The 20994-nt window shown below is 41.1% G+C and overlaps 1 protein-coding gene across 11 annotated transcripts in view; it reads right to left on the reverse strand.

Annotated features, from left to right (window-relative positions):
* Positions 1–20994, reverse strand: part of DNM3 (dynamin 3) — a 178452-nt gene that overhangs the window by 156712 nt on the left and 746 nt on the right. For all 11 annotated transcript variants that reach the window (XM_040565133.1, XM_040565132.1, XM_040565130.1 and 8 more), the window contains exons 2-3: positions 8939–9012; positions 381–530 (exon numbers count right to left, since the gene is read on the reverse strand). In XM_040565133.1, coding sequence (XP_040421067.1) covers positions 381–530; positions 8939–9012 — 224 coding nt within the window. The remainder of the gene's footprint in view (positions 1–380; positions 531–8938; positions 9013–20994) is intronic.

Raw genomic sequence — 20994 nt, forward strand, 5'->3', positions numbered from 1 at the left:
TACTATGTGTCTTTATTAGTAAGTTTACTAGTGAGCTACTAATAGAATATGTGCTGGGGGAGGGATTGGTTTCACTCTCATGTAAAGCAGGAATATTTTTAAATCATGAGGATGTTAAATGGGATAGAGTCTGTGTTCTGGCCAACCAACAGCTTTCTGCAGCAGAGTGGCTTCATAACATATTAGAAACTGAGGATTCTTACACATGTATACCCACTTTTAGTTCAACTCAGTGTCAGAAATCTTTGCATCCCAGACTACTAATCAAGCAATGAGGACACATACAAAAAGAGCGCTAAATGGACAGAGCTCAAAAATATATTACATCACTGGAATATAGAGCACAATGATGGAATATAGAGTAGAATGATTTTACCTACCGTGTGGAGAATATATTCTTAAATTAATAGGAATTGAAGAAATGCCTTTGTTCACTCCTGTTATTCTATCTGTTTCTACTTCAATTTCCTGACGAACTTCATCAAAATCAGTAAACTTCCTCCCTTTGCAGTGTAGAAATTCAGCATATTCTGTGAAAAATATCAATAGCATCTCTGTATTTCACAGGCTCATAACAGTCTTAAACACCTACTTTCAAGCCCTTTGTATTCTTCAGATGTGCATGCACAAAAGCATGTCATCGTGTATAACCAGAAAGCATTATATATGAACACATGCCATAAATATGGCTGCACAGATGAAAACCAGCCAAAACCAAGAAAAGGTTGGTTAAAAAAGCCAAGTTGACTGCTTATATCTTCAGCATTTCATCTCCTGGAACAACCTTAAAGATTCAAATAAATACCATTTACATTAACAGAATAAGGAACAGATTTCAGTGCAGAATCTGAGTTTTCATCTGCTTTGCCTGTAATACATCACTAAACTGAAGAAAAGTACTTCAAGTTCTGTATCACAAAAGAGTATTAGCATTTGTTTTCAAAAACTAACAGCCTGTGTTACACATGATTTTACCAAGGGAATTCTGCACATTTTACACATTCATAACCAAAGTAAGAGCACTTAAAACACTTCAATGTTTTTAAACTCAGCTCTTCAGTTCCTAAAGACCTCTCGTAGCTTAAATCCAAACCACACTTTAAAAGTTGATGAAAATTTTATAGATGTGGCTGTGATTTCGCTGGTGGTAAAACACAATTTCTGAGTCTTCAGTCATCGTACAGCCTGGCCCATCAACCAGGAATCATCTTGTTTTCAGAGACAGATACAGTCTAATTTGTCAGACTCAAAAATGACACTAGGCCCCTGCTTTAACTTTCGAGTCCAAATACTGGTGCTGCTTATTGTATCCCTCTGGGTTTCCTGCCCTTAAGGTACATAACCAAACACACATCTCAGGATTTTAAAGTGTAATTTCTTCCTTCAAAACAGGGCAAACACAAAGTTTATCCCATATAGCAAGGGCATAAGCAGAAATTAGTGACGTAAATGGTAACGACAGACACGAGCTCACACCTCACCCCTACTGGGCCTAAGCAGTAGGACTGGAGAAAGGTTGGACAAAATGGCGCACATTCCAGTTGATTTTGTTCTGTAGTCAAGGCCTGATCTCACCGTTCCTTTTAGGTGCTTCTTCCCCAGAAAATGTTTTTGATAAAAATCCCTCAAACGCCAGGGTAAAGAACTTGCTTGATACTCAAAGAACAGCAGCTCAAGAGAGCAGATCCAAGGGGACAAATGAATAGCAGTCCTTACCCATCAGGACTGAAGTCTGTTTCTCAGGTTTCCCAACTGTCACTTTATTACTGTTGCTGACTGAATCATTAAAAAATAAAATAGTCAAAACTGCATGCAAAACCATAGCAACAGTTAAAGCAAACTGAAAGCTAAAGAAGTGGAACGAGGAAGGCAAAAAACAAACGCCAGCATTTCTGCCTTACAGTACTATAATCCCTTTGAATTTAAAGTGTGAGGGTCAGGAAATCCCACCCTTGCTAAGAAAAAAATAACATCTCATTTTAAGAGCAAAAGAGCACCTAAAAAAACCTCCATCTTACTTTTCGCAGCGTTAAGTACTCCAGTGTATAGTCTATTCCTTTTCACATCCAGCAGCAAAAATGACAATGAATGGGGGGTTTATTTGTTTAACATTCAACTCTTTATTAAAAGAACAACAAGGAACATTCAAATATTTCCAATTAAAAGACAACATGGTACACATAATTAAACATCTTCATTGATCCAGCTCATTTGAGAATTCCCAATTGTAAAATTTGTTATCTCAAAGGTGGACAGTAGGTACCTACTGAAAAAGAGAGCTGACAAGTGGTTTCTGTTTTGCCTCAGTTCTTCATGCCCTGCTTCAAGCAAAAAATAAACTGTATTCTTATCTGCGCCTTTTAATTCAGTAGCTCATCAGATTTTCTCAGGAAAAGATTTCAAAAATTCAAACAACTAATACTTCATGCCCAGTTATAATCAGTTGACACTCAAGGAAGCTTTTCACTTTATTCCATTTAGCACTTCATAACAGAAAGAGTCCCCGTCTGAAATGAAGATAATTCAAATTTAAAAGTTTACTACCTTTCAGCTATGATTAACATTTATCAATTGCTCATTCCTCTCAGGGACATCTGCCGTCCCGCTAGCTCTGAAGGAATAGGCTTTACAACTCCTCATAACCTGGGGTGCCACACACAGCCTACAGAATAAAAATTCAGATGAACAAGCCGTGCTTTGTTTGGATCCTCAGCCCCAGCCTGTCCTTGGCAATGATGCCCTAAGCCCGACTGGATGAACACATGCTCTAATGCAATCTTCAGTTTTCGTACACAGAAGAATACTAGGAACACATCATATTTAACTTTTCATGGGAATCAACATAAAGTCAGTCAGAACGAGTGATCCTGCCTAGTTGTCTAGTTTTCAGAAATATATTTTCTGTATAAAACTTAAGTTATGTCAATAGAAAGAAAAAAAAACATCTTTGTGTGTAGAATACTCTTCTTTTTTTAAACACAGCATCACTCAAAGCAGTTTGGATAACATAGAATGAAAAATCTGCCATAGCACAGTTATCTTCAATGCATCCAACCAGAAGTATCACGATAAGAGGTAAGTTTCCTTTTCAATTTTCATTAGACAAATCATGCAAACAAGTGTTATGGGATAACATTTTTCAAAATGATCCTCGTTTTTCCTGTGAGTTATTTCTCCCTATGCTTTTACGATTTCATCTAGCCAACGATAGTCTTCTTCTGCAGATGATGCTTTCTGTGCATTTGACCATTCACACAGCTATCCAGACGTTTGTCTTAAAGCTAGAGGCAGAGCTCTAGCCAAAATCTTTCCAGGACTGGAAAAAAAAAAAAAAAAGTGGAAGGACTAAAGTTAAGACTATTTCTGTTAACGCATCTTGCACAATATTTACGTCTGTATTTTACAACAGCATGACATCAGTGGCCTGTGTTCTGCCACTGTTTTACTGTGAGTGCCGCTGCTGAGCAGCTCAGACGGCTGCAGGCACTGCTACCAGTACACGCACAGCCATACAGCACCTTGCTTGCTGCTGTAAGGCTGCAGACACTCATCTAACAGCTTAAATTCAGGTTTCAGACTGGCAGCACTGCCCCTCTTCTAGCATATTAGCCCTGTTTGCGTGACAAGTCTCTCATTCACCCAAGAAGGCAACACCAGTCACTACCACCTTTTCCCTGTGGCGATGATCATTCCCTTAGCTTTTGGGGTTTGCACCTCCTCGGCCTTCACTGTTTTCCACAGCATCCCTGTTCAACACCTGAATGAGTGGCTACCAGAGGGTGAGATCCAGAAAAGGGCAGACACAATCTTCCTTTCTTCCCTGCAAAGTCCCTCCCTTACTGGGGTCACCTTTCTAGTTTTTGTCCTTAAAGACCTCCAAATGCATGCCTGCTGATGAAGTCTATAAGATTGTACTAGCTGTAGTAAGCAGCCTAAATTATTTTCAGAGGTTTTTTCCATTTTCTCTTAGGAGACTTTTTTTGCCACCAGATGGCAATAAAAGATGGATATGCTTAAAGAATAAAGACTCACGACAGAAGATACCTACATTAAAGCTCAGCAACTTCAATAAGAAAGAGTATCTACAAGATTTCTGAAAAAAAAAAAAACAATGGTTTTTGAACCTTATGGTGATTTACTTTCTACTTAATGTTCTAATTAGCAGAACTGAAACACCTGCAGCAATTGTACATGTGGTTCATTCATCTAAAAACGTTCAGATCAATACTGATTTTCAAAACCTTAGTCTGCCATTTCTTTAGCACAGAGATTGAAAAATTGACTCATTTAAAGTTATTAAAACGAGGCAAACAACCCTCCTAGCACCAAGATATTTTAACATTTAAATAGCAAATAACAGCATTTATATAGCATTTTTAACAAACATAAGACCTAGAACAATAGCTCCACCCAAAACCAGACTAGACCTTTTTGCTGTCACTGATGTTCAGAAAGCATAGTACCGAGTCTCAAGGAATCTGGATAATTATTTCACTTTCACAGGCAGGAGAAAACACATCAAGAGGAAGAACAGATTGCCTAAGGTTAAAGGGAATCTGTGGCAAATGCAATAAATAATAATGGAAAAAGAACTCTTAACACCTTTTCAGTTGTTCTAAGCCATTATCTTCTCAAAGCTTACTCAGCAGCACCAATTGCAAGTATCAACTTCCAGTATCAGCTAACTCCTGTAAAAACGTACTTAATCTTACTGATGTACTAGATCAAAAAATCAATCTAGGAAATATACTGACAGTTGTGAAACAAAAATTTTGCGTATTTAAAAATAGACTTTAACACATAAATTAAGGCATACCAACTCAAAGGAAGAAAAACTCACCAGCTCAGTAGCTCTTTAAGAAATTATGATAACACAGGACAAATCACTACAGGTTAGTGCACTAAGAGAATTGTAAGAGGTGAAATGAAACTAAGGTAACCTTATCCAAATTCCACTTATGCTGCTCCAAGACTACTGAACACTAACGCAGTCTTTAAAAACCCCTGTCCCAGTTCATGCTGGGTGCCAGCGCGTATCTTAGAGATGCACAAAGAAAATACTTCTAAGAGCACGACTACAGGAATATGTGATGCATTTCTCCTCCTGAAAAGGAATCAAGAGTAAGAAAGTATGAGACCAGCACTCTACACTCATCGCTAACCACTGAAACATCCCCACTGCTGAGCACGTGAAACAAACGCTGTCTGGTCAGAACAAGAGAGCTTCCTGTATCTGAGGCAGCAGCAGTCACTTAAAGAACTGGCACGTCTTTTGCCTGCTTTGGACATCAGAGTCTCATAAAATAAACTGCCCTCACGTCCAACTTCTCACCCAGGAGAAGGGTAGACAAAATTCCTCCCACAGACGTTGCTGAATGGCTAAGCTGATTTATCACCACCGCCTTGTAACACCTGAATTCAGTCCCCCATCAGAGGCTGCCAGCTAACAGCACCCTGCCGCACCTGTGCCTTTTGAAAACTCCCTGAATTGGATCCTCCTGGAGGGGACTGTTTCCTCCTAAAGCTTTCTGTACACTGAGCCCCTTCAGAAACTAGCAACCATGAAGGCACCCAAGAGCAAGGGTCTTGTTAGACTTGACATGGGACACTCCCAGCACTGCAGAACTGTGACCACAAAGTACATCAGGCCACATCTGGATCCATCAGCATGCTTGATGGGAACTCTTTCAGTCCTGATTTCTGTGTGGGAAATAAAGCTACATTACCAGAATTTATGTCTGTCTGCTGCAAAACGATGACTTGGTGCTTATCTGGTTCAATTCTCTCTCTCAGCAAGATGCTATATGCCATCTTTCTTCAACAGAAGAGAAGCAACTGAATCAAAAATATAAGCTGAAAACTGAGCATGCAGAACCGTGACCCTACCTACAGGACTGCCAATGGACTTCTCTGAGACAAGTAATGAGTGCCAGCCTCTCACTGCCAGAAGACAGCCACCTTGGAGCCTCAAATATTTACAAGATGGAGATTTTTTTTCCCTTCTCTAAGCCGGTACATTGGTTTATTGAACGCAGGCCACATTTACAATTTTATTTGAAATGCAGCTGGGCAGTCCCAAGAAAAGCCCCAAGTAGGGTAGTCAAGAACAAGAGAGAGTCCTTAGAAAGACTGTAAATTCATTTCTAATGTACATATTTTGACTTATTCTACACCACTATGTATTTCTCAAACTCATATATTATCAAACTCAAAGGAAAATAGGCACAACTACTGAAGACTGTCTTGTCAGTTGTAATATTTAATTAAAACTTCTGTCTTTGCTTCCAAGATTTCAGCTGAGTACAGTATTTGCATGGATGTGGAAGTGCAAATGACAAAGCCACATGTAACAACAAAAAAAAAGTAACATATTTAGAGGAAATCAACAGCTTACTATAAAATCGCTTTGCACTAGTTACACAGATTTTTTAAAGATACAATATAGACAAAACTCTTAAAATACTCTCTCTCTTAAGAGATGCACTTCTTAGTATTGAATTGTTTCACTTGCATACTTCATTTTCAAATCAGAGAAAGACACCAGTTCTTTACCCAGATGTGCCAGATCCTTTCAGATGCTAGAGGGCCCCCGATAACTCCTCACAGCCAAACCCTGCTGTACATTTCCAAGACACCTCCAAGCCAAATAATGTGTGGCCAAAGTTTTCCTCTGGGGTGTGCACAAATGTCTCAGCTGCCAAACCCTTAGTGCAATCACTCAAAGTTAACTGAAGCTTTAACCATTTCCAAAATGAATCTAAAATAGCTTGCAGTCAACTCTCCATGCCTACATCTTACAGTATATAGAAAGTGTTCCCCTTCCCCCAAGGAATAATGAGATTAAGAATAGTTATTTTTAAAAGAGTCAATAAAATTCCTAGGATTAGAGACCAGTTAAGCTTTTTCCAGTAGCAAGAACCTGATATTGTCCTCTAATTACTTTCTATAACATTTTTAAGTACTTATGAACTTGATAAAAATCAGTCCAGCATCTGCTTCCTGTAAAAGAACACTGTGCTTCTCTAAGCAGTTTTATTTTCTCTTTTTAAAATTAGTTCAGAAAGATAAAAGTGGCTTAAAGATAAGGATATTTAGAATTTTACCACCAAAAACAACAACAACAAAATGGAACAGTTTAAAGAAGTAACAAAATAATCAAAGCCTGCATTTTCAAAGGTCCTGGCATTGAAGCTCAACCAAGAAATATACAGCATTTCCCAGAGGAATAAATATGTCCCAGAATCCAGGAAACTAGAAATTAGGTGGAAGCTTGCTTTTTCAGATTTTTTGAGTTTTTGTTGTGTTTTTAAGTTAAAATGGAAAAAACTACTTCACAGCAGAGTAGGCACCCATACAGAAACACAGATGCCTATCTAAAGCAGGTAAAATTATGTGAATATATTAACAGAGAAAATACCAGAAAGAGAGAGAATCCCTTTCACTGACCACTTAATCAAAGGGACAATGATGATTTTACAAAACAAGGCAATACAGATCAGGCAGGGATTAGTTTAGGATGTGGATGTCACGGAAGAAGTATTTAACCACCTCAGGTTAGAGTATAAAGAGTTGGTTTACTGATTCTTACATCCCCACTGTTTAGTCATTTTGTTAGGAATACCAGCATAGAGCTTGATTCTTTTTTTTTTTTTTTTTTTTTCTCTCTTCTGCTCTTCATCTAATTTTCCCAGCATCATGTAAGATTCTCCACAGATAGATCTTATTCATGTATTTCAGCGTGTTCTGTCAGGGCCCTAAAGCCAGATATGCAGCAATGACAAGTGTTCATACCTCCAACCTAAATGAACTCGATCTTTTAGTATATGTAAAGCACAGTATGCATATTACACACTTGAAAACTCCCAGGTTTAAGACGGGCATACATAAATACCGGATTCCACAACTTTTCCTTTTCTTTTCCATAGTATAAAACTACATCAAACTTCATAGAGGCATTGAAAATACAAATGTTCTTTACAAGCAGTAATTCAGAGAAAAATTTAGAGCCTATGCAGACTGAAGTCTACCTTCCTGTGAATGACAAAGAGACCTTTTAGGAAAAGAACAAACTCAAGAACTTAATTAAACCTCACACACACAGACAGACTGAAGTTCTACAGGCAGCTTCGATTTTATTTATTCCTGAGTTTCACAGTGTTTCACAACTTAAAGAGCATTTCTTTTCCTTTTTAAAGGCTGATTTGGATGTAATTTCTTTTCTTTTTACTATTTTAAGAGGATATCAACACTAAATCAGTGATTTTGTTGCTTACATTGGTTTAGAATGGAAAAAAGTGAATGACAGAAAAACTGTTTTTTAAATATGCCAAAGAACCGAGCTACATAACAGCAGACAAAGCACCACTTGGAAGAGTACAAAGCTGGTAAATTCCAATGACACGTCTCAATACTTCACGTAGCTCAGTGGGATACACATGCTGTATTTTTACTTTTGACCAGACAAATACACACAAGCCCAATTCTCACAAAGGCTACCTTCTGCTCTACTTAGTGCAGTGAGTCCAACTAAAAAAGACAAGTCACAAAAACAAGCTGTGTGGAACCAAATCTGTGGCACTGGAGCAAGAGTTGAAGGCAGAAATACCGTAATTTTGGTGTGTTAACACAATTGAAAAACTCATCAAGAAATGAAAAATCAAAGCTAATTTTTAAAACTGTTTGTATGCATTATTTTTTCTCCTCTGCCATATCTAGGACCAAATTGACTACGTGCTCTAGATTTACACTTTAATGATTTATCAGGACAATGAGATTGGTGTTCTTGAGGGTATAATTCCAAAGCAGCAGGCCTTTGTTGCAGACAGTGCAGTAGCACCTCTCTTCACACTGCTTAAGTTTTCCTGTATTTTTTTTTCTCCCACTGAAGTACACACCAACACTTTGTCCAGGCATTAAACTGAGAAGAAAGAGAGGTTACCTGTTTTGGCAGTGATAAGTTGCAAGACCAATGGTCGTCTTGTTACAATTCCAGAACCTCGAGGAAGAAAATCCCTAGAAACAAAAAAATAAATAAGTTGTTACAACCCAGAAAAGACTGACCAGTTTCTAAGATACTGGACTAATTTGGAACCTCCTCTGTACCTTCAGCTGCAATGAAAATGGAAAGTCAGTGGGGAGAGATTTACATCAAACTGTACAATAAACTAGGGCTGTTAATTTCAATTTGAGATAGCAATGGGTCAAATATATAGCAAAATTAAATAACCAATCTAGGAACATTACTGATTCTCTTTCCTCATGATCATCGCGTATAAGATCTCAAAACACACAATTCATAGAAAGAGTATCGAAAACAATGCCCACATTTACTGGACTCTCCAAATAAATGTGTCCCACCCTCTACTCCCTTTGAAGATACATAGAGATTATAGACATATGAACACAAACTCTCATTAAAACAGAGATAACGCAAAAAGCACCACACGCAGACTAATTTAAATCCACCGTGATGTTTTACAGCACTTAAGCTAGTTCTTGTATCCTGTTGCTTTCTCAAAGGTGCCAAAGTTTATCAGAAGGTCTATCACGATTTCTTTTACCTACCAACTGAGAGATGCCTGTCTCACATCAAAGTGCCAGCTACAGATATTTTCTCATGGGGAAGAAGAGAAATTCTTAACAAAAACATACTCCTTTTACTGTTTGTATTGAAATGACTGTAGCCTAGGGTGTAGAAAATGCGTACCAAGATGACAGTTTCATACTTGGATTTTTGATTTTTTTTTTCCTTTAACAAGAAGCTGAAAGGAATTGCTATTCAGGACAAACCGATCACTTAAAACAAACTAGGGCCCTTTACAATACCACGTGAGGCACTAAAATCCTTCTTCAGGGAGTTAGAGGATAAAAAGACTTACCGATTTTCTGCTTCAGACTAAGCACAGCCAGAGATCAAGAACGCCACATTAACACAACTCCTAGTTACACAACGCTGACAGCAAAATTGCAAAGAAACGTAAGCCAACAACTTTCAGAACATTCCCTTTCCCTGTCTGCAATAGATTGCATTTGATAACCCTCTCTAACAAGTTGAACTACTGTCAAAAAGCCCGTCGTCTGTTTGAGCAAGCATGAGGAGAAAGCTGGCTGAGCTCCCACTTGGCGAGGGTGATAACCACCTGAACTGTGAATGGCAGGAGGACGTAAGGCTTCTACTCCAAATGTACAGTCTGAAGCCGAAGAAATGACGAAAGGTGAGGAGAACAAAGTGTTCATGGGGAGAGTTTAGGAGAAGACCCAATAGCCTGACATATCCTGGAACCAAGCAGCAGTGCTGAAGCGTCAACATTGCGGCTGCAGCACTGCATGAATATGCAGAGATACTGTAAGAGCTGGGCATATCTTCTCCAGAAGTGCTGAACGCATATTTTACCTGTATTAAAAAAAAAAAAAAAAAAAAAAAAGACACTGACCTCAATTAAAAACTCTGCTCCCACAGGGACAGGGAACTTTTATTACTATTATTTTCAAAAAATCTGCAATTTCAGCTTTAACCACAAGGCAATGGCATCCGTGCACTTTCTCTGCACAGCCCAAATCAGGTGCTATGAACAAATACAGAAAATCTACTTCTAGAAAAAAGGCAGTTCTTTACAGAAATCCAACTTAAATCATACTTTTCACTTTTTTAGGAAAAGTCACATGGTACTACCTTACAACTCTAGCAGTGAGAGAAACACATTAAATGCTGTACTACTGCTTCTGCAGAAATGCCTGCTTTGAAATCCACAGGACAGGATGCAGATGCTTTCCCCCTCCCCGTGGTCTAGAAAGCATTCTTTCTAGAACGAAGAACACCGTTCAGGAATAAGGCTGGGAACCAAAGCTACATTCTTTTAAAAGTCGTGCATCCTACCAGGAGAATCAAGCCACTTTTACATCTTTATTCTCAGAACGTTTTCAGCACAAGTCCCTCTGCTGACAACCGATGCCCCAGCCCAGCAGCAATGCAGCTGTGACGTGACGGGCTGGCGGCTGGCAGCACAGCCTGTCCAGTGCTGCCCAGCCAGAACTGAATATATCAAATACAAATGAGATGCAAGCAGCCAAGCGGTCAAGAATATCACTTCAGGAACTCATCAGCCTTCGAATTCACTCATCTGTTGGAATATCATTAGATATTTTTAGGGCCAAATAGTTTTTACTCTAGAAGCTTTAAAGTTACTTATGCATTTACTGCCTGATATGAACTGAACTGCCTTCAGTACCTAATACCAGTCATTTCTGGTGTCAGAAGTCTGAACAAGTGTATCCACTAACATGCAAAGGTAACAGATGTTAGTTTGAATTTGACTCGCTAAAACCCAGGTCTCAAAAACCGATGTCAAAGGATGGGGAAGCACGTAATTAATGGCCATACCAATACACTACTACCTTCTCTGACTGATGCTTTGGAAGCAAATAAGACAAAATAGCAATTAGACAATTCATTAACAGGAAGAGTCCCATGCAAGAGAGGGGAACACCATTTAAATTTCAGAACAGGATGAAACCGCAGCAAAATGCTGAAAAGCAAACCAGACGAGTTACCGTCAATGAGGCTGTCTAGTTATAATGCAGGACTATAGCTGACGAAGAAAAAAAGTATATCAAAACCAAAATAGAGCCATACTTCTCTTATGGAGGAGCACAAGTCACCCATCTAAATCTATCAAACGATGTTGGCAACTCCACTCGCGGCAGTTTTTCCACATCCCAAAGTCCTTCCCACGCCCGTAGCCTTCCTCAGCGCCTTCCACGGGCTGCTAGCGGAAACAACGCGGTACCGTAACGCACCGGCCTTCATTCCCAAGGTTGCCCAAGGAATGCAATGCAGCTTCAATTGCAACAGGAAGCAATTAGGCCAAAAGTCAACAGTTTTCCTCGGCTTTTTTCCAGCAGACCGTTCATTGTTCCCCGACTGGCACACCAGGAGCACGGCGATCTCTCGTGCAAAGAGCGGGCGGTTCCACAGCCAACGCGCCTCCAGTTCTACAGCAGACGTGCACTGCATCCAAGTACTACAAAGGGCTTTTGTTGCTTTTGCATTTATCAGTGCCACACAACAACACAGCAGGAAAAAGCACGGTCCAGGCCTACAGAAGAGACATTAGGATTTGCTAAAATCTTTCCTCAGGTTCACTTTTCAAGCCCATAAACCCAAACCAGCTAATTTCTAACTGAAGAACTCTTAACAGTAACATGTCCATCCCAGACCTGTTTGGGCACAAGTGCTCGTTTTATTTTCCCTCCTGTGCTCACCAATAGCAGAGGATCTCACCAGAGGTCCTTCATCCACTTTTGGCCATTACAAGCAGGGCATACCCCAGTGATGGCAAGTATACCTTCGGTTTAAGCAGAGACTTTTCCAGGTATTAATTTTGTGATATCGAGTGATTTGAAGTACTTTCTCAGAGCAGCTTGTCATCAGTGGCACTGCCATCACTGTATTTATTCTTCCTTAATGGCTTTGGAAGCACAACTCCTCTACCCTTCAAACGACTGTACGGAAGAGCCCAGGGACACATTTTCAAGAAATGCTAAAAGCTTTAAGGCAGTACCTCTTTGGCTTTAAGAGCCTTTTTTTTTTTTTTTTTTTTTAAGGCTTTGCCATTCTGAACCACCAACCATTTTTATCCACTAATAAAGCAGCACACACCGCTTTCTACATCCCACTGATATTCAGCTATTCTTCCTCGTTAACTCCAAGCAGAGACCAATTCTTACGATCAGACACCACTCCATCCCTCCCCACCCCTGATTAGTTACAGGACAGTAAATGCTTTTTGTTTTGGCACGCCTGCCAGTCAACACAATCTTCCACAGCTTTGTTTGCTGACTGCAAAACCTCAGCTTAACATAATGGGGCTTACATGAAGACGTACAAAATAATTAATCCTCTTTATTGAAGACCAATGACACCTATCTTAGGCCTACTAGGCAAGCTAAACGCATTAAGATGCTGTGGGTTTTTAGCAATCTTGGCTATGATAGCTCTTAAAGCTTAATACCAGTCTTTCCAGGTTTTTTTTTTTTTGTAAACCACCCAGCAGAGATGGTGGCATCCCTACCACCACAATTTAGTGCTTAGCTCACTTTCTCTTAAGAAGTTTGCTCTCGGGTTGCAGTAAGCATTCCTTCAAGGTCGATCTTCCTTCACCTGAGAGAGGAGCTAAACTGCTGAATCGTGGTGCAACGCAATACCCAGGAGCAGTAACTACACACTGCAGCCCACACAGCTGGGCATGCCTTCAGGGGTTAGAAAGAGAGCAGTCAGCAGTTCGAGGATGTCTGGATCTCACTTCCTTTCAAGCAGAGGGGATAAATTGGCCTCCTAGCTCCAACACCTGGCGTCTCTGAGAAGCCGTCCTCCAACCCAGCAGCATCCTTCACTGCTGAGCCACTGGGACTGAACAGCCAACGCAGGCACTGCCCAATTACCTGATCCATCCCTCCCAGGTGATCATGTACTAGTTGAACCAAAATTCTCCCTTTCTTCCACAGGAGAAAAAAAAAAATCTTGTAGCCGTTACACAACACTACAACCTAGCGGACTACAACACCTCTTTGGGTCTCCTTCCCCTCCCTGCTTTACAGAATTGAGACCAGCTATACAAAAATCCAGAGGGGGAAGGTGCAAAACCCACACCTGAACAGACAAAACCCTCACCCAGCCCCAAACCATGGGAATCTGGTGAGCGTAGACTCTGAAGGTAAGAAATAAAATACTCACTCACGCTAGCTGTGCACCTCCACTACAACTTGTTCAGTGACAACACTCAGTCACCACCGTGGTGAGAAAGCAACATTTGAGATTCCCTCCTTCTGCACAAGACTGCAAACAGAGCAGGCTTAGATGGACGCTGTCATTACACGCCTCCCGCACCTGGAAGATGCTTAAGTAGCAGCAGCTCTTCTGCTCAACGAGCAAGCAGAAGTTACCACACCTCCCCATGAAACGTTATTGGGCTATGACAAAATCAGTGCCAAAAATTACTCTAGTCCCAGTGATGAGGTCTTCCATTATACATGTCTGGAGTCAAAAGGTTCTCCAAAGGAGGAGACATTTGAACAGAAGGTACAGACCACCACTGGTCCTCCAAATCTATTGCCATATTTTGGCAGCGTTGGGAATACCTTACATGGCATTTCTGCACTGAAAAAGACAAGCTTGCTCACTGTAGCAAAGTAAATGTACTTCCTAGTATTAAAAATATATATATATCAAATCTATTATGTGATAGAAAGCTTTAAAGTCTCAATAATGTTTACAGGCCTGAAAATTTGTCACACACGCAGCTATGAAAACTTGCCAGGCAAACCCAGAGGAGTGCTAAGATGAACAGTGCTCTGTTTGCAGTGATTATGCCGGGCTGTGGGCTTGCTGTATTAACAGATCAGGAAGCTGCCAACGTGCAGGCTCGTAGGCAAGCCACTGTACGCACGGTGCATCTGTCCTCCCTGGCAGGCGTCCAAAGCTCTGCTGCATCACCCCAATTCCATTTGTGAAAATGCCCTTTTCTCTCTTTCTCCTTTAAGATTTGACAAAAGCTTCCGGAAACAGCGGTGCTCCCCATCAACTCCGAGCCGGGGGGCAGGGGGGAGGAACCACCAAACACACAGCAATTCTTCCGATTTTCACGGTGAAAAGGGTGAAGCAGGCTTCTCAGGACAACTGTATTTTCCCTAATCAGATATGGTTGCTCTTAGGAAGGGACTCATTTGCATACGTTGTGAGAGCATGAAAGCCCATCCAACCTCAGGATGAATACTAATGCAGCAAGATTTGGTGTCTCTCCACGAGAAATGAACAACGGAGATTCCTTATTCAATTTAAATTGGTGTCAGTGCACTGAAGCTTTTGGAACACAAATACTATTAACGATGTTTCTTCAAAAAAAACAAAGATTTGAGCAAAAAGTATTCCTCTACAATATAATCAAACAGATTTTCTGATTGCAAGGGTTAAACAGCAAGCAACGTCCCCAGTACTGTGCACATATCAGCTGCACAAAGCCAGCCACTACATAATGACTTGCACTTTGCAAATAACTCACCTCTGGATACTCTGTTGTTGCAGAACTTTGAAATAGTGCAGATTTCAGCGCTACCATCAAAAACCCAGACAAAATAAGCTTCTGCCTTTCCTCCCAAATCACCCTGTCCTGAACTCAGATCCACCAACACAGAATTTTTAAAGAGGGAATACAATCTGCTATGCCATGTCCCAGTCAAGTCCAAAATCTCTGCCTCTTCAGAAGCAATGTGAAAATGCATTTCTTTTTTATGACAAACGTGTCAAACTGTGCTATTACCTTCCTTTGTACAAGGCGAGCCATTTCAGATCATTTTGCAAAGCTTAAATGCAAGCAGATTCAGTTTTTCTGCTCCCCCCAGAATGTATGGAGGGAGAACACAATGGGAAGTGCTGCACAAAGACAGCCTGAATTTATAGACGGAAAGACAGCAAAAGGGAGAGGTGGCAGGGGAGGAGCAACGCCTGGGGCTTCCCAGCAGTGACAGACCTTGGGGATCTTCTGTCAGCATTTGTGGAGCACCTGGACAAATTAACAGGTGAGCACACAAGAGCACAACATCACCTCTGACGGACTATGGTAAAAATGCCTTCAGCAGCCCAGCTTGGAGCAGGAACCTCACCCGTTTCACCCGCTGTCGTGGTGCACAGGTAGGGATACCTTCCAGTTATTCCCACCCTGCCTATTCTCCGCAGGGGAGCTTACAAAGAGACAATTTCGGAGCGTCCTATATAGATAAGCACTACCAAATACACGTGTACATTTGTCGGCAGCTGTGCTGTACGTAGTAAACAAGGCACCAAGTGCACAAGATTAATCCAGCTGTGATTATGTCAGCTGTGAGGGCAGACATGGAGCCATGTTACAGCTCAGAGAACTCCTACGTATCTGAAGAACGAAATCTTGGTGACTTTGCACAGGAACTGGGATGCAAAAATACTATGCTAGGTATTGAATTAAAAGCATAACTTCCTCACACAAATTATGAAAGCTGACATTATCACTAGATGCCTTGGTTGAAAACCTCTCTTATCTCCAGCTCCAGTCTCCTTTGCATCCCAGAGGCTATCACAGACAACAGTACTTGGCAGTACATCAAAGCCCAGCACGCGGTTAAATGGGATTTGCTCCTCTCTAGTTCAATAATGCTGCCTTGTTCGTCTCGCTGCAACTTGCTGAAGAAAAAGATGCAAGGTCACAGTTAAATAATGCTCATTTCCTGCTCTCAGCATATTTACACTACAGGCTTTACAGTGCAGACGCACAGCATTAAAAGGGCTCCTAGTAACCCACCGCACATGAGCACAGCGAACAAGGGGAGTTCACAGGCTTTTATTTACCAAAGGCTTAACTTTGCAATGCGCTGTTTAAAAAAACAGAAAAAGCAAAAATGGCTTCTGCCCCTCCGTGCTTGCAATCTAGGCAGGCTTTATGTAAGAAATGCATGAATCCTTCAAAGATTATCAATTTGCTCCATGATCAACTGATGGATACCAAACCCCAAAAAAGCTGTCAGAGGCACAAACTGAAGAGCAGCAAGGGTCCCTTTCTAGAAAGGAGAAACGCTGCTACACCTCAGCTGTACGAAGCAGACCCACCACTCAGTTTTGGTGTCACACAGATATCTAGAGCAGTCGTGACACAAGGCAGAAAAATGCTAAACAGCAAGTTTTAGACTACAGTCACAGTTGTTCCACACAGATTTTAAGACGATATGCTAACCTTGCCTTTAAAAATAGAAGGAAATTAAAAATAAAGGAATAAAAAAATCTAAAGCCTACCTACGGAGCAAAGACTTTGCATGTGCACGTGGATATTGATGCAGGTAATGTTTAAAAAACAGCTTGAGGTCATACAGCAAGTCGGAGGCAGAGAGGAGAACAGCATCCTCACTTTGCTTCCCTGCTGAAGTCCATAGCAGCTTACTTCCTGTGTTTACAGGGAAACGTCAAAATAATCGTATCGCTGATATCCGTTTATCTAAACTGAAAAGTGGTGTTTCCTATTTTGTCTACAACGGCAAATTACACAAGTCTGAACCATTACCAGAAGCAATGCCCTTCAGGAAACAGCAAGACAACAACTGGGCATGTTATTTGTTGTTTCCAGCGCTGCCAAACGCCAAGGATAGGGCTCCTTCCTGAAGGCAGGGTGTAGCAGGGTTGTCAAGTTAGACAGAGTCAGGCAATCTGTTGAGTTCTCAGAAGTGCCTCTGTGTAATTCTTAATATGGAGGAGTTCAGATAAGAAGTAAGTTAATACATACAATCTTGGAAGAAAAAAAAAAAAGAAAAACTATACAAATCTCACACTGGAGGACAATTTACCTGTAAAAAGCAGAGATGGACTGAACTTCCCGTAACAACTGCAATTGAATTTGTACCACGGACTTCTCAGAAGGCACTCAAGATGAGACTTTTTTTGACTTTTTTTTTGGTGGGGTTTGGGGTTTTTCTGAAAGCGAGGTCTCAGACTTCCAATGCTAAGCTTGCGATCACTAAACAAGTACGACATACTAATTGTCTATTAAATGCCAAAGTTATATTAAGACCACATGTATTCTCATAGGTACACTTTACAGAAGCAGTAAGAATTACTTACGGAATTAGCATCTCTGTAAAGTGCTTGATGCATGGAACTTACACAGCAGAATACAGGTCAGGGATCCCTATACTCTGCCTCACTGCTGAGCACAGCTTTTCTTAATGAACAAGAGATCTTTTAATCAATAAAATTAAAGTGCCATAGATCCTCAAAACAGCTTTCAAGTTTTCAAGGAAAACTTTTACTTTACAGGTGAAAAAAATAAATCAGCATATTTGGTTTTAACTATACATTTGTTTTACTTTGTCTGTATCAGTTCTCAAGACTTGACATAAAACTGAGCTTAAAATCCACATCAGAGTTATACCTGCGGACAAAACTTGGCCATCTATATCACATCTAGATGGCCAAGTTTGTTTTCCAGCCTCTAAATGTAGAAAAAATATTTGGAGAAGCAACCAAAATGAGCCACTGCCTCATTGCTACTCTTTCCACTTAATGGAATACCCAGAAACAATTCTTGCTTTCAGCGCACCAGAGTATTTTGATAACTAGACTAATAGGCTCAAAACAGCTGTACAATGGCTTAATTAGTCAGGAAAAGGAGTGGCTGATTCTCATTTCCAGAAAATCCTCAAGATTAAAAAAAGAATACATAGCGCCACATTTCAGTCCGTGTCTCCTATTGCTTAGCTTTTTCATGCCTGTTTCATACAGAGGTGAACTTTCTGTAAAAAGAAGTTTGTCTGTCAATGACGACTAGTAACTAAAAGAATAAAATATTTGCACCGATTTAACCGCACCTCTCCCAGGAAGCAGGCAAAGTATGCGTCTACTCTCTTTGGAGAAATTCTCTGCTTTGATGGTCAGACTGAAACTCCTTTCTCTTCCCCTAATGACTCAACACAGCCTTTTCACCACCACCATCTCAAGGAATAAGAATGAGCTCAGCACACGAGGAACTGTATTTGGAATAACAAAAATTAGTACATATTTCATAATAAATAGCTCTACACTAAGCAGTGGCTGTACAATCATCAAAAACGTCTCAGATCAAAAAGCTGCAGAGCTGTTTTACAAAACCAGACCTCGGGTTCTTAAAATGAGAGTTCTTGTTCGATTATGACTGACAGGCTCACAATCAGGAGCTCACATCTCTTATAAAACAACTATTTGGCTACAAGCAGTTTATATTGTATTAGGTGGGAAAGGAAGTAAATAGCTCTCAGCTTTGAAATCAAATTATTAATTTCTCACTATCTGCAAGAATAAAAGGAGGCTTTAATTCAAATCTGGAGAAAGAGGCCCTGACAAGATAGCTTGCCATCTGTGCCTTTAGTTATCTCAAAAGCCCATTTTGATATATGGAATAAGAGAAAACGCTCTCTCTCCGGACATAGTTTCCAAGGATTGCTTCCTGCCATTCGTTTTCTTTTAATAAACCTTGCTATTATAAAAAGCAAGACGTTCAAAAAGCACAAATGACGTATAGGGTCACGGTCCTGTACTCAGCGCGGGCATGCAGCCAGGCCAGGTAAGGTACCTAGCTCCCACCGACCCGCAGGACTCGGAGCTTGATTCCCCTTGGGGCTTTTGAAACTCTCTTCCACCACGACTGTAGTAGGCCCTTTGCTTTAAACACCGCCTCAGCGTTTTATGGGCATGTTTACTTTTGTCACAAAGAGAAGCAGGCAATAAGAACACTCATTCTTACCGTGCTCTTCAGACAATACCACTTCCTCAAGCGAGAGCCACGAGCTCCACACACGAAGGTCTAACTCATAAACGCAAACGACTCCTGTCCTCAGCTGTCCTCCGGAGTCTCCATTTTCATCCAAACACAACATCCAGAAGTCAAGGACTTCAAACAGAGTCCTTGACTACCAAAAGCAGCAAGATCTCGTTGCACACAAAGGAGCAATAAGCGAAGAGTACCTTCGTGATGCGAACCCAAACAGGAACGATAACTGTCACACTGGGAGACCTGATGCTGCCCCGTGCCAGCTCCAATCCAAGCCAGCCTCCAAGGATGCCTGCAGGCCTGGCTGTCACACAAGTGCTGAAGCAGGCACACATGAAGAATTCATCCTCACGAAATACAAGCACTGAGGTAGATCCCACATGCAATCTAACCCCAACATATTCACCAGCAGCTGCAGGGTAACGCAGCCCGGCCCAACACGTTTCCTGCACCGTCAGGCTCCATACAGGAGCTCCAACACAACCTGCAAGCAAGCAAATCTGTTTCCTTTGTCCACATGGAAAAAACAAAGCCATTCTTGCTCAAGCAAAGACCCTGTGAAGTGCTGAAGGAGGCACAACAGCCTCGTGGCTACAGGCAGCAGAGAAAAAACAGCCTGGTCCTGCAGTTAAGGCCCTTCCTAACCCCATGCCCTCGTGGTACCAATTACAGCTATTCCTGAAAGGGAGAAGATCTTAACTGTACCTCTGAAGGTTAACAGTTCAAAATCCACTAATGATAACGATTCACGTGGTGAAAAAAAAAATACATGAGAGTTAATGCTCAATTTCAGAGCAATGCTGAGACTATTTCATTTTGACAGTAATTTCAAAGCTGTGGTACTATTATTATTGTTTGTACTGTGCTTAAAAAACATCATATGCAACATAGCACAAACAAAGGAGTGCAACATGTCTCTACAACAAGACGTGTTACCTCTGTAAGGCACATTAAGACAGACACAGATATAATAAACTTGTTTTCTGAGAGCAGCTTCATTACCCTGTAAAAACAGGACTGTCCTATTGCTAACTAGGAAGAACTACAGGCCATTTTGCCTGCTGACCTGCCAACCAGAAGCGCTCTTCCAGTCTCATGGCTATTTACTCATCTGGTTCCGAGGGTTCACAATCAAGTTTTCATGACTTAGCAAGCAACCACACATCTGCTGACCACGCACACTCGCTCAGCCTGGAGAAAAGGCATGAGCAAAACATATTTATTTAAACCTCACGGAACTAGGCTTGAAGTAACGCATTTTAATGTCATGTTCACAAAAGGCTTCAAAAATTGGCAAGTATGGAGGTCCTACAGACCAGCTGATACTATATCTGAAGAAGTTCCTGCATAGGACAACGATGTAGAACTCGGAGAGAGGGTTGGAGACTGCAGCTCCTGCATTGGAGAAATGCCCTGGTGCATTATATTCGCTGGTAAACTCTTCTCTGAAGAGTCTCTGGTAGCGCCTGCAGGGTGCGTGGTAGTACGCAGGCGTAAGAAGTCGTTGCCCTCGGCTTCTCTTCATAATGCTTGCTAGAAACGTTCACATCTTGCTTGTGTAGCAGGCTCCAGCCTCTTGTCCAAACAGGCCAGACCAGCCCAAACTTCTCATTTCTACCTCTTGTGCTACCCAGATTCATTTGGGCAAGGGGGCGAGCAGGGGCACGTAGCACCC

This window comes from Cygnus olor, chromosome 8 (genome assembly GCF_009769625.2).
Source record: "Cygnus olor isolate bCygOlo1 chromosome 8, bCygOlo1.pri.v2, whole genome shotgun sequence".
Classification (NCBI taxonomy): Eukaryota; Metazoa; Chordata; class Aves; order Anseriformes; family Anatidae; genus Cygnus; species Cygnus olor.